The following is a 16,200-nucleotide window of genomic DNA, read 5'->3' as shown; positions in this document are numbered from 1 at the left end:
AGGTCTAGGCTTGAATGAGAGCTACCTGTAGTTGGAGAGTTCAGAGGACTTGTCACGCACCCATACACATTATAATCCCACAGTATTGTCATTCCCCCATACACAGAATAATATTCCCACAGTACCTCCATCTCCCCACGCACATCATAATGTTTCCACAGGATTGCCATTCCCCACACACAATATAATATTCCCACAGTACCTCCATCCTCCCACGCACAGCATAATGTTTCCACAGAATTGCCACCCCCCCCACACAGAATAATGTTCCTACAGTACTGCCATCCCCCCACACACAGTATCATGTCCTCACAGTACTGCTGTCCCCCCACACACAGTATAATGTTCCCACAGTACCACCATCCCCCCCCACACAGTATAATATTCCCACAGAACTGTCTTTCCCCACGCACATGATCATATTCCCACAGGACTGGCTTCCCACTAACACAGTATAATGTTCCCACAGTACTGCTATTTCCCCACTTTCTAATGTTCCCACAGTATTGCCCCCTACACACACAACATGGTACCATCCACCCCACCGACTAACCCACTGCTAGTTAATAAATACTCACTTAACCCCATTCTTGGTGCAGATATTGATGAACCCCAGACCTATGAGATATTTACCACACGCCCATTCTTGGTGCAGATAATAATGAACCCCGGACCTATGAGATATTTACCACACGATAGCAGGATAGGCAGGGGAGTATCATCCATAGCAGAAGCCCATGCGGCCACTATGATGCGCGTGAAACGAAGAGGCTCGCTTCCTGCGGCTCAGGACCTGGCAGCCCTCTCCTTCCCCACCATCACAATTTCAGTAATATCTACATTCCCATGACGGTGATACCATTGATTAGAATAGTGAATCAGGCAGTCAAAAGATCCCTGATCCACCTTTCAGCCTTCACCTGTGAGTCTGAGACTCCGTGCACGCAGACTCAATGGCGTCACTACATCACACCTGTAGTACGGAGCCTCAGTACTCACACTGCACAGACCGAAGCAGCGCATCTCAGGAAAGGGGTTGTTTTTTTGTTTTTTTTAAATATTAGGAATTGTAGGTGCATCATAATAAGTGAAGTGCTGTGGAGGCTCTCATACTGAGTGGGCGACTGGTGGGAGCCATTATACTGAGTGGGGATCCTCATTTTGTGTAGCAGGCTGTGGTGGCCATAATATTGTGTGAGGAGCTGTGGGGGCTATCATACTGTGTGGGGTCTGTGTGGGCCATTATACTGTGTGGAAGCACTCAGTCTATGCTACATGGGCACAGAGTAGAAAAATTTCCTGGAGATGAGTCAGATAGGGATAAGTAAGTGAGAAATACAGACCTTTAGTCTATTTGATTGCAGACTTGAATTGATATGATGTTGTGTGCCAGAAGAGGGACATCAGATAGTATGTTCTAAAGGAAAGCAAATATATAATGGCAGTGGGAATCCGGATTCCAGGCAGGGAACATAGCAGAGATAGAGAGCAGGACAAGGTCCTTAGCTCAGGCCAGGAGGCCTACTTAAACGAAATGGAACTTTGCCTAGGGGGAGCAGAAGGCAAGGAGGTCTAATTAAAGTGTTGCCAAACTCCTACAGAAAGCTGAAGGTGCAGTGCTACAGCGAGGAGTTTGTGGCCCTCATCAAATGGACTTTGAGAGTACTAGTGAGGAGTCATACCGATGCACCTCAGCCAGTGAGGTCCTCAGAAATCAACTGGGAGCTGAGAGTAGCTCTGAGGGGCTGTAGCGACACATCTCAGCCCATATGGTCCCCACAGGAGATGTTTGGCCTTCTCATAATGATGTGCTGGACTGTTGTAGTTGGTAACAAAAGTTATGCGCCAACACATGTAACCTAAAAGTTCCTGACTTTGCATAATACAGAAGTAAAGTGTTGTGCCTGCTATCTGGTATATGTACTTATCGTCAAGTTCTTGTTAAGTAAAGTTTATTTTCTGACTTTGGTCTCCCTCATTTATCTCCATACCATTCGGTCTGTTTCTGACAAGTACAATGGCAGTATGCAGTCTGCCAAAGTCAGGAGATATGACTCCGTCATATGTATGTATATGTAATATATATATATATTTTTTCTTTCCTTTTCATGTTGGGGGGCCCAATATCAGCTAATGCTGTGGGACCTGTGATTTCTATCTATGCCACTGTGTATAGGATAATAGAGTATAATAAAGTTGCTATGGACTTGACTTAACTAACATTGTGCAGTGAGTCTGTTTTCCCTATTGTCATAAAAAATCTCTCTCCCTGTGATCTCTCCCTCTCTCTTTTCCTCCAAACCACTCTTCCCTCCTCCCCTATCTGCCATTTGTCAGAGTAGAAATGCTGACACTTTGGCCAGTTGCTTCTATGCAAATAGCAGTCCAGGCCAGAGGTGGCAAATTCATTACCATATGAATGGAGCTTCTAGTAGCAGAGGCCTGTGATAAATATACACCTAGGTGAGAAGAATGCAGTTCCCAGCTTCAAAAAGATTCTCTCCCACCCCCAGGGCATCCCCATATGCTTGACAGAAATTTACAGTCTCTCCAACACCGACACAAAATATGGAATATCGGAAGTCCTATACTTCCGATAGTAATGGGACACATATTTTTAGTGGCAGGGTCAGCTAAGGAACAATATGCATAATTTTCCGAATCAGTACGCCCTTCCAGTGAGGTGTAATACAAAAGTACAAAATAACAGACTGCAGCTATGCCATGTGTGGTTTCTAAAGAAAAGTAAATTCGTAATGGAAAATATGGTATCACTCGCGAGCTTCTGCGATCAACCTGCGAGGAGTTATCGCAGAAGTTAGATATTTTAATAAAAGCATGAAGGGTGGGGCCCCGCCCATGTGATGTTATCACATGGGGTGTATGGGCAGGTCCCCCCCCTTCGGCATAAATTACCCAGGTGAAGATGGGTCCATACTCATGTTGGAAGTTACATATTTATGTGTAAGCAGGGGTCACGTTAGCTGAAGGGGCTTAGGAGCGCTTCCCTACAGCTAGACTGAATCGTCTCTGCGATCTGTCGAGTAAGTTCTTTAACCCCATTTATTTTCATGTAATTGCATATGTATTGTAATGTCTCTCTTTGTAAAACCTTTTGTATATTTTTCATAAACACTGCCTCCCTTTTGGATTAAATATAAATGTAATAGTTCAGATTCTTTAGCTCTGTAATTGTTCCCTCCCCCGAAGCCATACGCTACCAGAAAGCAGACGTCTGATCAGGCCTGTATTATATTTCAAATCTGGTCGGTGGTGGCAGCGAATAATATTAATTGTATTATTGTGAGGCTATCAGTGATAGTACGAGGGCATATAGATATATTCCATGTGTTGGAAGTTGTGTGTATGCCGTACGCTCACTGCTAGCTTGCCAATAGCTACTTAGTGAGAACAGCCTGCAGCCTCCTATATTGATTGTCCGACAATCGTGCAATTGTCTGGCCAAAAGGGGGCAGCAGAGAGCTGTTTGCTCAAGAGATCACAATGGGTGGTCTTTGTGAGTAATCAGGATCCTGTGAATCCCTGACACCTATAGTGAAGGATATTTCTTGTTGCTAAAACTATGATTTTTTTTTCACTTTAAACCTTTTTTTTTAAACTTTTTCTAACAACTCTGATTAGTGCAATCATACAACATACAAGCCACTGATTGCTCAGATGATGCACTGTACTACTGTAGTGCCATGTATTATCCCAGCCTGTCAGTTGTGATAGATCGACTCACTTGGTTGCACATAGAGGTACACAGGAACACTGTCTCTTTAAATCTTCTCCTGAGTTTATTAAGAGCGCTGCATAAACTACAGCAATGTTAGCAAAAAAGAAAACACGTGCTTCCTGGCCTAACAGAAAAAAAAAAACATAACGTATCGCACAGTCCTTGTTGCTACGTGTAACCACCCGCTTCAGGAACAAAACAACCCAAGGTTTAGCTTTCCTTAACATGAACAGCACAGCTCCAGAGCTTCCGCCTCCAGGCCTTCCTAACACCAAATGCTCTGAAAAGCTGTGATTTTATCCTCTGAGTTCCTCCCTTTCTACAGGTGTTTTAATCAGCCTAGCACCAAGATGGCTGATTAACCCACTTGTGTGCTGGAACCTTTTTCCTATGTATAATTACTGCAGCTATTAATCTCAGTGCTACACATCTCCCCTCCAGTACTTTACCAGTGACTTTGTCACACAGTGTAATACGAAAGGCTCCATACACATGAGATAAGTTTGGCTGAACAGTCATTTGGCAGACGGCTATCTCTCCAGACTCCCCCAATCACACAAATATTCCAGCTCTAACAGAGGATTATCTACAGAAACAACAAACAGATTAACATCTGAAATTCAAGATGCCAGATCTTTCTCTGCCCTGACATCATCTGTCGGGAGGCCCCCAAATATATTATATAGTTGACCAAACCCCCTGAAATCAGTGCTTTCATGCAACTTTAGTCTAATGTGTATTGGGCATTAAAAGGTAACTTATTGGACACTGCCTCTGGCCCGGCCTAATAGACTTTTATGCATTGCAGGACCAGACACCATTATTGGTTATTTAAGTATCATAGTAACTAGGCAGTCACATACTATTGAGTACTTGGGGGAGGAGGGGCATTATTAGGCATTTAAGTATCTTAGTAACTAGGCTGCCCCATACTATCAAGTACTTAGGGGAGGAGGGGAATTCAGCTGAACTCAAACCTTCTTAGATGCCATGTTTGCTTTTGACAGCAGCAAGTGGTTAAACTGCCAGGGTTTATGTTGGAGCTGCATCTGTGCCATCCATGTGGTGTACATCTATGTTCTGATGCCCAAAAGAGTTTTTTTTAAAAAATAAATATTTAACTTGTTAAAAAATAGCAAAATGTGTCTTCTTCTGTTAGCATTTTTTTCTATTTACAAGAATTGTTGGTGCCAATTTTCTTTTGAAACATTTTAATATCTGATTTTTTGGGAGTTTTTCTTGTAATATAGGAAAGCCTAAGGGGCAGAAATAAACCTCATAAAACCCTGTACATGGAGACTTTGGTATCAAATCATTTCTGCCCTCGGTGTTTGTGCAAACAAAAAAGCTTTTATAAAAGCCTCAAACTTCTGTGTGTGAATCAGACATGAGATCTAATGTGATGGAAGATTACAGTCCGGGGAAGACGGGAAACATTCATATAGACGACCGGTGGAGATGTAGTCAGTGAAGCACTGTGGATAAATATGTTTCTGGAGCCGTAGTAGAAGATGAAGATGTCGTCCTCATCATGAAGTAGTTATTTCTCATGTTACGTGTAATGAATATCTCCTGCAGTATTACTAATGCCGATTCCAGTGTCGGTAAATGAGACGAGAATTAGCTTTATGGAAGATGAGTCTATGAGAAAGGTATTCAACTGCAGACTCCAAGGAAGAAACTGCTTGTTATCTGTGGCATAAAATATATAGGTTTTATTACTAGATGTAAAGAAGAAAACTACATACTGTAAAATAATATATCTCCTCATTTGTTTCCCCTTATTATCTCCAGTAATTGTATTATTACACAGGATTTTTATGATGTTACATCGGCTCATCTTCTTCCCATTCAGATCTCTACAATATCGGATCCTCTCAGTGAAGATCTTCTATATAAGAGAATTTTCCTTATGGACCCATCAAGGATGGATATGGACAGAGACAAAATGGCAAAGAAAATATTACATCTCACACTAGAGATCCTCTTCCGGCTTACTGGAGAGGTGAGAGATTCTGATGATGTCACATTACATTCTTATCTGTGTGAATAACAGTTGGACAGAATTAGGGGGTGAGGAAGTGTCTGTAGTGAAATTTATGAATGTGTTTCTCCAAAACCAGGATTACACAGTAGTGAGGAAGACCTCTAGTGAGCGCTGTCAGGACCCTGTGTCTGAGGGATGGGGAAGACCCCTAAACCCAATCACGGGGCCTCCACATAACCCCCTGATACATGAGGACATCAATGACCAGAAGATCCTAGAACTCACCTACAAGATGATTGAGCTGCTGACTGGAGAGGTAACACTGCTGGGAATGCTGGGACATTATACAGTAAAGCTATGAACGGATCGGGGGGATGACTGTATCACTGTATGTGTCAGGTTCCTATAAGGTGTCAGGATGTCGCCGTCTATTTCTCCATGGAGGAGTGGGAGTATTTAGAAGGACGCAAAGATCTGTACAAGGACGTCATGATGGAGGTTCCCCAGCCCCTCACATCACCAGGTAATAGACAGGATTAAATACACACGGCCTATAATTATCTGTATGTAAAGAATGAATTCAGTCCCTGTATGTGTTTCCTCCAGATCTATCCAGTAAGAGGACAACACCAGAGAGATGTCCCCATCCTCTTCTTCCACAGGACTGTAAACAAGAAGATCCCAGTGTTCCTCAGGATCATCAGGTAGATGGAGAGAAGGTGTCATGAGATCTCCTCTATGATGTGTAGACGGCTGTGATGGTCTTGTGCTCAGTCTTGTTTTATCCCCCAGTATTATATGTTTTATACTTGTGTAATGAGAACGGTGGAGATGGCAGGATTAGAGTTGATCATAGATGGGACTTCTCATCTGTCTGTGACTTGTACAATATTTGTTTCAGGGTGAAGATCAGCCCCATATTAATACTACAGAGACATATGTGAGGGGTGATGAGCGGTGTAAAGAGGAGATTTCTACATATGGCTACCCAGGTGAGTAGTAACCACTAAATGCAGAGAAGTCACAGATTCTTCTCAGTCACCGGCTGTGGCTGCTTTATCGGTGGTGTAGTCCGGCCGTATCACAATCGTGTGATCACCATTTTACTTCTAGACCACAACATTGTCCTCCACCCAAAACTGTTCAAATTACTTTGGGAAATTGTGAAACTCCTTTTCTATAGAACTTACAACCTGGAGGATCCACCTACCCCCTGGGATTAGAAGACGCTGACCCTTATCTGCCCAGATCTGTAAACTACAAAACCAGATGACAGCGTACGTAGAATGTGCTGACAAGTTAGAAAATCACTTGAAGAAAAATATTATGATGGGCCTGTAAGAGAAAGCGGTGGGTAATGATGGTGTTGGCTTCCTAGAACCCTGATATCTTATTGGATGAATCTACCTTCTCTCCCTTCTGTGCTGCTGAATGTCCTCATATGGTCCCTACAAGACCAGGTCCAGTCTTTCTGGCCAAACTTCACATTTATGATCGACAACATTAAATGTGCAGTGAGGGCCAAGTGTGAATTTCTGTACAATAACAGCAAAGTTTCCCTTTATCCTGACTTTACAATTTCTTTTAAAAAACAACTAACTACAAACAGGATTGCGATAAACTATATAAAAACATTACACCTGTGCCATGATATATCTCTAAGCTGTGCGTGGCTGATGGCTGTAATATACATTTATTCACGCCTGCAGGAGATGTGTTGGCATGGCTCAAGCCCTGGTTTCATGGATTCACTCAACGTCATAAATTCAATTATATTTTCAATCCTAAAGAATTTGGATAACTACATAATCTCTCCTGAAATGGGGGCACTAATATGTTCACTACACTTCTGGTCAGGACTCATAGTAGCTCCAATGGTCCACCATAAATGAGTGCAACTCCGGTTTAGTGTTGTAGCTCTGCCCTCATACATACGTTGTTGTTGGGGATGTAAAAATTTTTTTTTCTTCTATGTATTTTTTTACAAGTTCATACTGTAAAATAGTTTGATTGTGGTGGGATCAGCCTGCCTCACTTATGAGTCTATAACTGCCTGGTAAGCTTTAAAAGAAAGGCCTCTATTGCCTCTTCGAAATGCCCAAGGTCTAAATTTAAGACATCTCAGCTATTCTGTATTATAAAAAAGTTCTCTTTAAATGTCTAGTATTTCTTCTTGAAACTCTTCTGATAGAAAATATGTCCCTTATGATAGTTTAGATTGCCAAGAGCCACCGAGCCCCATACTCCAATTACCCCAGAGAGGTTTCACCACAAGTTACTTTTTTTTTTTTTTTTTACTAATGAAGACTGTTGAATTTGATAATTTCAGTAGATGTGTTGTTGTCTATAGTCACAGCGACCAAAATACTCTGATTTAACCCCTTCCTGCAGCCAGTTTTGTGTTCCTATCTGGGCCCATTTTTCAAATCTGACGTGTGTCACTTTATGTGGTGATAACTTTAGAATTCTTCACAAAGGATAATAAGAAACAAATGGACCTTACAAATTATTTTCCAACTTCTCTTGAATTTGACAATACCCTGTATACGGTTGTACACTACTGTCTGGGCACATGGCAGGTTAAGAAGGGAAGGAGCGCCATTTATCTATTTGAATGCAGATCTCGCTGGAATAGTTTGCAGGCATAATGTAATGAGGGCACTGTTCATGGTCATCTGGCAGCTCAAAAGATGGCTACCACAAACAGGCTTGGCGCAATCTACCCAGTTTTCTAGATCCCAGGGATTGTCTTGCTCATCACTCTTTAACTTGTCTATATGGATCTGGATTTACACAGAGACCCCTAGGCTTGGCCCACCGTGTTACCTGCTCTTCTGTGGTGTGCCAAGGCAAGAAAAATAGGTAGCCGGATCAGAACCAGGAGAGTAGAGAAAATTCAAAATAAGGAGACACAAGAGTAGTCAGTAAACACGCCGGGGTCACAAATACACAAGCCGGGAGCTGAGCACAGAGGACTGAACCAGAGGAGAACAAGGCTGTATCTGGCAGCTTCCCGCAATATGCTCCGAACTTTAGTAGGGTGTGGTGCTTTCCAATTGGCTGAAGTAGAGAGATGATTACTTCAGCTGGACAGCACACACACCCATACTGCCAGACAGGATGGTACTATTAGTCCCAAGAACCCTAATCTTAATGGCTGGACAGAGCCTGCCCCGCCCAGAACTTCTGGTTCTGACGTCTCCTCCATCACCAGCACCGCCTGCAGAATGAATAAGGCCGTGCCTGATGACAGAAGCAGGAGAGGAAATGGCGTGCACACAGCTAATAGTCAAGGTGCAGGCGGAAGGGAAAGGAAAACTTCTGGTTCATATGTAGAGAAATTTTCAGGAGACATGCACACTAGAGGCGCAGGTGCGCACTGAAAATCTCCCTTTCCAAGGAATCTACCATACTCCAATTCTGGTATATCTCTACATATACAGATTGGACTTCCTATTGGCACACAGGAATCTGCCGTATACTTATCCCTGTCGGGTACTCCACTTGTCATTTGGTCTTACCATTCATATATACAGTACAGACCAAAAGTTTGGACACCTTCTCATTTAAAGATTTTTTTCTGTATTTTCATCACTATGAAAATTGTACATTCACACTGAAGGCATCAAAACTATGAATTAACACATGTGGAATTATATACTTAACAAAAAAGTGTGAAACAACTGAAAATATGTCTCATATTCTAGGTTCTTCAAAGTAGCCACCTTTTGCTTTGATGACTGCTTTGCACACTCTTGGCATTCTCTTGATGAGCTTCAAGAGGTAGTCACCGGAAATGGTCTTCCAACAATCTTGAAGGAGTTCCCAGAGATGCTTAGCACTTGTTGGCCCTTTTGCCTTCACTCTGTGGTCCAGCTCACCCCAAACCATCTCGATTGGGTTCAGGTCTGGTGACTGTGGAGGCCAGGTCATCTGGCGTAGCACCCCATCACTCTCCTTGGTCAAATAGCCCTTACACAGCCTGGAGGTGGGTTTGGGGTCATTGTCCTGTTGAAAAATAAATGATGGTCCAACTAAACGCAAACCGGATGGAATAGCATGCCGCTGCAAGATGCTGTGGTAGCCATGCTGGTTCAGTGTGCCTTCAATTTTGAATAAATCCCCAACAGTGTCACCAGCAAAGCACCCCCACAACATCACACCTCCTCCTCCATGCTTCACGGTGGGAACCAGGCACGTAGAGTCCATCCGTTCACCTTTTCTGCGTCGCACAAAGACACGGTGGCTGGAACCAAAGATCTCAAATTTGGACTCATCAGACCAAAGCACATATTTCCACTGGTCTAGTGTTCATTCCTTGTGTTCTTTAGCCCAAACAAGTCTCTTCTGCTTGTTGCCTGTCCTTAGCAGTGGTTTCCTAGCAGCTATTTTACCATGAAGGCCTGCTGCACAAAGTCTCCTCTTAACAGTTGTTGTAGAGATGTGTCTGCTGCTAGAACTCTGTGTGGAATTGACCTGGTCTCTAATCTGAGCTGTTGTTAACCTGCGATTTCTGAGGCTGGTGACTCGGATAAACTTATCCTCAGAAGCAGAGGTGACTCTTGGTCTTCCTTTCCTGGGGCGGTCCTCATGTGAACCAGTTTCTTTGTAGCGCTTGATGGTTTTTGCAACTGCACTTGGGGACACTTTCAGAGTTTTTCCAATTTTCCGGAATGACTGACCTTCATTTCTTAAAGTAATGATGGCCACTCTTTTGTCTTTACTTAGCTGCTTTTTTCTTGCCATAATACAAATTCTAACAGTCTATTCAGTAGGACTATCAGACTGCTGCACAACACAACTGATGGTCCCAACCCCATTTATAAGGCAAGAAATCCCACTTATTAAACCTGACAGGTTCACCTGTGAAGTGAAAACCATTTCTGGTGACTACCTCTTGAAGCTCATCAAGAGAATGCCAAGAGTGTGCAAAGCATTCATCAAAGCAAAAGGTGGCTACTTTGAAGAACCTAGAATATAAGACATATTTTCAGTTGTTTCACACTTTTTTTGTTAAGTATATAATTCCACATGTGTTAATTCATAGTTTTGATGCCTTCAGTGTGAATGTACAATTTTCATAGTGATGAAAATACAGAAAAATCTTTGAATGAGAAGGTGTGTCCAAACTTTTGGTCTGTAATGTATATACAAAGCGACTATGTGAACAAGGCCCGGGAGCAGGTCGAAACTTTAAAAGTCGCGTATCACATATATCTAACTTGTGCGCCACTTGCACTTGTTTAGAGCAATACATTTAAAATATTTGCAATTGAACCTCTTGATTGTGCGGTGAAAATGTCTCTACTGGTGACAGAAGCAGCCTTCACAGGAGAAGATCCTAGAGGAGATGGGGCACACCATTTGCAGAAGCCTTAATATGACAAAAAGGCAGAAAACCAGAGCAGTAGAAATCCCCATAAAGTGACTCCATTTTGGAAATTATAACTCAATTAATTAATCTATAGGAGTAGTGACTATTTTGACTCCACAGGCACTTTCCGGAAATTAGGACGCAGTGGGTGTTGGAGAGTGAAAATTGCAAAACACACAGATTATAAATAAAGTGGGTTCTTCTCACTATAGTAATGACAGATCCATGGATGATAAATGTGGTTTGGACACACTGCAATGCTCAGAAGCGAGGGGGAGATTTGACTTTGGGAGAGCGGATATTGCTGGATTGATTTATGGAAACCATTCCACTAACAGATGATGGACCTGAGTGGGGGCTTGTTATTTGTATAAGTTTTTATTGGTATAATTTTCGCCTACATGACATTGCTTGTTGGCTTTTTATTCGATATTTGGGAGGCAGAATGAAGAAACAGTTGGACACCATGCTCTACTGGTTTATCCTATGAAGTTTTCTATTACACTGTGAACTGTCATTGTCTTTGTGAATAATTCTATATTTTTACTGAGCGTTTAAGTAGAAATGTTAAAAAATATAAAATTCAAGGATATATTATTCAAAAATAATAATTTGTTTTATTCTTGGCAGGTGACTGTACCAGGAGATCAGAGGGACAGCTGACATCTTCAATTTTTAAATCAGATGATTGTGAGATCCACCAAGATACAATTGAAGTGAATGCCATTACTCCAGATATACCATCTTCCCTTCACAGCAAAGATCTGTCATCTGATCCTTTGAAATGGGTCCTGTCTTCTGATTCATTACCGACCACTAAGGAAAATCAAAGTCACAAAATAAGCATTAAAGAACAAACTGCTCCTAAAGCAAAGAAGCCATTTTCACATTCAGAATATAGCAATAGTTTTCCCTTCGAAAAGCCTTTTCTTAAACATCAAAAAACTCACACAACAGAGAATAGATTTTCTTGTTCCAAGTGTGGGAAATATTTCAACCAGAAATGTAATCTTGTTAGTCACCAGAGAATTCACACAGGGGAGAAACCTTTTTCATGTTCAGAATGTGGGAAATGTTTTAACCAGAAATCATATTTGGATAAGCACCAGAGAACTCACACAGGAGAGAAGCCTTTTTTCTGTTTAGAATGTGGGAAATGTTTTCACCGGAAAGCGTATCTTAATATCCACCAGAAAACCCACACAGGAGAGAAGCCTTTTTCATGTTCAGAATGTGGGAAATGTTTTATCCAAAAAGCGCATCTTGATATCCACCAGAGAATCCACACAGGAGAGAAGCCTTTTTCATGTTCAGAGTGTGGGAAATGTTTTATCCAGAAATCAGATTTGATTAAGCACCAGAAAATTCACACAAGGGAGAAGCCTTTTTCATGTTCAGAATGTGGGAAATGTTTCAACCGGAAATCAGGTTTGACTAAGCACCAGAGAACTCACACAGGGAAAAAGCCTTTTTCATGTTCAGAATGTGGGAAATGTTTTACAGGGAAATCAAATCTTGTTAGTCACCAGAGAATTCACACCGGGGAGAAGCCATTTTCATGTTCAGAATGTGGGAAATTTTTTACAAAGAAATCAAGTCTTACCAAACATCAGAGAACTCACACAGGGAAAAAGCCTTTTTCATGTTCAGAATGTGCGAAATGTTTTACAGGGAAATCAAATCTTGTTAGTCACCAAAGAACTCATACAGGGGAGAAGCCTTTTTCATGTTCAGAATGTGGGAAATGTTTTAACCAGAAATCAGATTTGGTTAAACATCAGAGAATTCACACAGGGGAGAAGCCTTTTTCCTGTTCAGAATGTGGGAAATGTTTTCTCCGGAAAGCGTGTTTTGATATCCACCAGAGAACACACACAGGGGAGAAGCCTTTTTCATGTTCAGAATGTGGGAAATGTTTTAACAATAACTCAGATTGTGTTAAGCACCAGAGAATTCACACAGGGGAGAAGCCTTTTTCCTGTTCAGAATGCGGGAAATGTTTTTACTGGAAAGCGTGTCTTGATATCCACCTGAGAACCCACACAGGGGAGAAGCCTTTTTCCTGTTCAGAATGTGGGAAATGTTTTAACAATATCTCAGATTGTGTTAAGCACCAGAGAATTCACACAGGGGAGAAGCCTTTTTCCTGTTCAGAATGTGGAAAATGTTTTGTGAAGAAATCATCTTTTCTTAGTCACCAGAGCAGTCACACGGGGAGAAGCCTTTTTTCATGTAATTAATGGGGTAAACGTTTTACTCACAAATCAACTCTTAATAAACATCCAAGATGTCACACTGGGGAGAAGCCTTCTTCATGCTCAGAATGTTGGAAACATTTTAAATGAAAATTGCTTCATTTTATAGACAATCCTCTTGGTGATCTCATACATAAGTTTGACTTGCAACTATTTAGCATATGATTAGTTATTCAGATTCTTGTCAGGTCACTGCATTGTTACTGTTTTGCTGCTGGTGGTGTAAATTTTCACATTCCCTAATAACTCCGTGTGTTATTAGGTTGATTCCGAAACGAGAGGTCACTGGTTCAAATCAGCCATGAAGAAGATTGCCCAAGAAAAGAGAAACCGCATCATCCATCTCGATAGCAGTCTCTCGGTCAAGAAAATTACAACACTGCATCGTGTGAGTGCCATGACAGTTGGAAGAATACAAAATGAAGTTCGTCAATCCATTCAAAAGCCAAGACGTGAACGTCCAGGCAAAATATCGGAATCAACCAGTCGGCTCGTGACAAAGTCTATCAGTTTTCGCGCGACAAATACGGCAGTGGAGGTAGTTTGTATGCTTCGTAATACTGAGATCACAGACATCCATGCAAGCACCATGCGACGCACATTACACAAGTCTGGAATGGTTGCTCAAAAAAGGTGAAGAGGCCTCAATTTGAATATTAATATTAAGAAGCGTCGGCTAGAGTTTTCAAAAAAGCATTGAAAGTGTACAATTGAAGATTGAAAACGGGCCATTTGGAGCGATGAGACAAAAGGCAGTAGACTAAACTCTGATGGGTGCAAATGGGTCTGCAACAAAGGGGGCTCACTGAACAAGAAATTGAAGAAACTGTGAAGTTTGGTGGAAGATACCTGATGATATGAGTTTTTTTCACAACCAAAGGCATTGGATACTTGAACAGAATCGATGGTGGTCTCAAGGCTGGAGCTATATGTGAGTATCATACAAGACCAATTACTTTGTACACTCTAGTACTATGGGTGTAAAAAGGAAGACCGTGTTCCAAAAGGACAATGACCTGAAGCATAAGTCAAGATTGGCGAAGAAATTGTTCAATCACAATGAAGTAGATGTGAATGATTGGCCCCTACAGTCCCTAGACCTCAACCCAATCCAACACTTGTGGGTAGGGTTGAAGAAAAAACTGTATACATACCAAGTGAGTCAACCAATATGCGCCAACTTTAAGAATGTGTAGAAGAGACCTGGTGTTAGATTTCAGTTGAGACATGTTTGAATCTGATTTAGAGCATGCCCAGAAGGATTCAGGCATTGTTGTAAACCAAAGGTGGATTTACAAAATACTAACAAATTAATAAAAATTAAAATATAGATTTTTAGAAGCAAACCATTAATAATGCAGAGACAAGACAAGAATCTGCATAACTAATCATATGTTTAATAGCTGAAAGTAAAATTTATATATGATCTAGCCAAGATGATTATCTATAGAATTATGGTAGTCTCACATTTGAAGCAGTAGTGGATGGTGAGATATGGAGCATGAAAGCTAAAAGTTCAAAACATTGTTATACTTTTGTTCTTCACTGTATTGAACATCAACAGGAAGCCAGGGCTGCGGCAAGCTTAGGAAGCTAACAGTCCATCGAGGTACAAGGCCAGGAGACCCAAGAGTGCCACCCTGGCCTCTCCAAGAGTTTCCATTGGGCCAGATGGCCGGTGGGTCCCAATCTGGCTTCTCCGAATGTCTCCATGGGTTCCAGGCAACCGGTGGGTCCCTCCTGGCAACCCCAAACAACATATCCATGGAGCCAGGTGACTTATTCATTCCAACCTGGTCTTCCCAAAATGTATCCATGGTCTCCCTGATGGTTAATGGAGCAGATCCATATCTTTCCAGGCAAAGCCGATACCCTTAGGCTGGAATCATGTAAAATCCAAATCTGTGTATCTTTAGGTAAATTCCATGCTTCCAAACTGATGGTCTCAGAGTCTGTGTGTTCTCTTGCTTATCCTTGATTCTCTGTCCCAAGTCTTTGTCCTACAGAAGCATATCTCCTTTTTAAGTACACATCCACAGGTCAAGGGGGAAAAGGCAGCCTCATGTCTAAATGTTTGAGCTTATCAATTTACATAGCTGGTATCACAAGGAACACTTGTAAATACACATCTAGCTGACTTTTAGTACAATATGTCATTAGCATTGTAAACATCATTGTTTCCAAAGAGGAGACAACAAATAGACTTATACAAATACTAGCTATTGAACCCGTTCTATGTCCGGGTGGTGAGCATTTTTATTGGTATATGCTCCCCCATCCTGTTACGTGCAGCCCCCAACCTATGTGCAGCCCCATCCTGTTACGTGCCGCCCCCATCCTGTTACGTGCAGCCTCCATCCTGTTATGTGCATCCCCCATCCTGTTACGTGCAGCCCCCATCCTGTTATGTGCAGCCCTCATCCTGCTATATGCAGCCCCCATCCTGCAGCCCCATCCTGTTATGTGCTGCCCTCATCCTGTCATGTGCAGCCCCATCCTGTTATGTGCTGCCCCCATCCGGACGCCGGGGGAGGAGTGGCGCCGGAGTACGTGTGTGCCCATACCACGCTGTCCGGCGCCAATGTGTCTTCACTAAAATGGCGCCGAGTTGTGCGCTATGCGCATGCGCTGATTCCAACACTGCACTCCTCCTCTGGAATCCAGCCAAAACAGATGCCGCGGCATCATTCATTTACGTAAGGTATGTAGTTATGGCGCCGGAGCTCGTGGTATGCATTCAGTGTCTGCGCATACCGCGATCTCAGGCGCCATATACTTCTCTTACCTGTAAGGGCTGGATGTGTTCTTCTGTCTGGAGCCAGACTGCGCAGGTGCGTCGCGCTTG

The 16,200-nt window shown here is 42.3% G+C and overlaps 1 protein-coding gene across 1 annotated transcript; it reads left to right on the top strand.

Annotated features, from left to right (window-relative positions):
- Positions 1 to 11,784: 11,784 nt before the first annotated feature.
- On the top strand, positions 11,785 to 13,394 carry LOC141198586 (uncharacterized; the record flags this gene model as incomplete). The annotated part of the gene is made up of 1 exon (XM_073663010.1): positions 11,785 to 13,394. A coding segment is annotated over one exon (1,556 nt), but the record flags the coding sequence as incomplete, so codon positions are not given.
- Positions 13,395 to 16,200: the final 2,806 nt, after the last annotated feature.

This window comes from Phyllobates terribilis, unplaced genomic scaffold (genome assembly GCF_046119375.1).
Source record: "Phyllobates terribilis strain yellow unplaced genomic scaffold, ASM4611937v1 Scaffold_98__1_contigs__length_5973952, whole genome shotgun sequence".
NCBI lineage: Eukaryota > Metazoa > Chordata > Amphibia > Anura > Dendrobatidae > Phyllobates > Phyllobates terribilis.
This window is presented reverse-complemented; position numbering and strand designations above follow the sequence as displayed.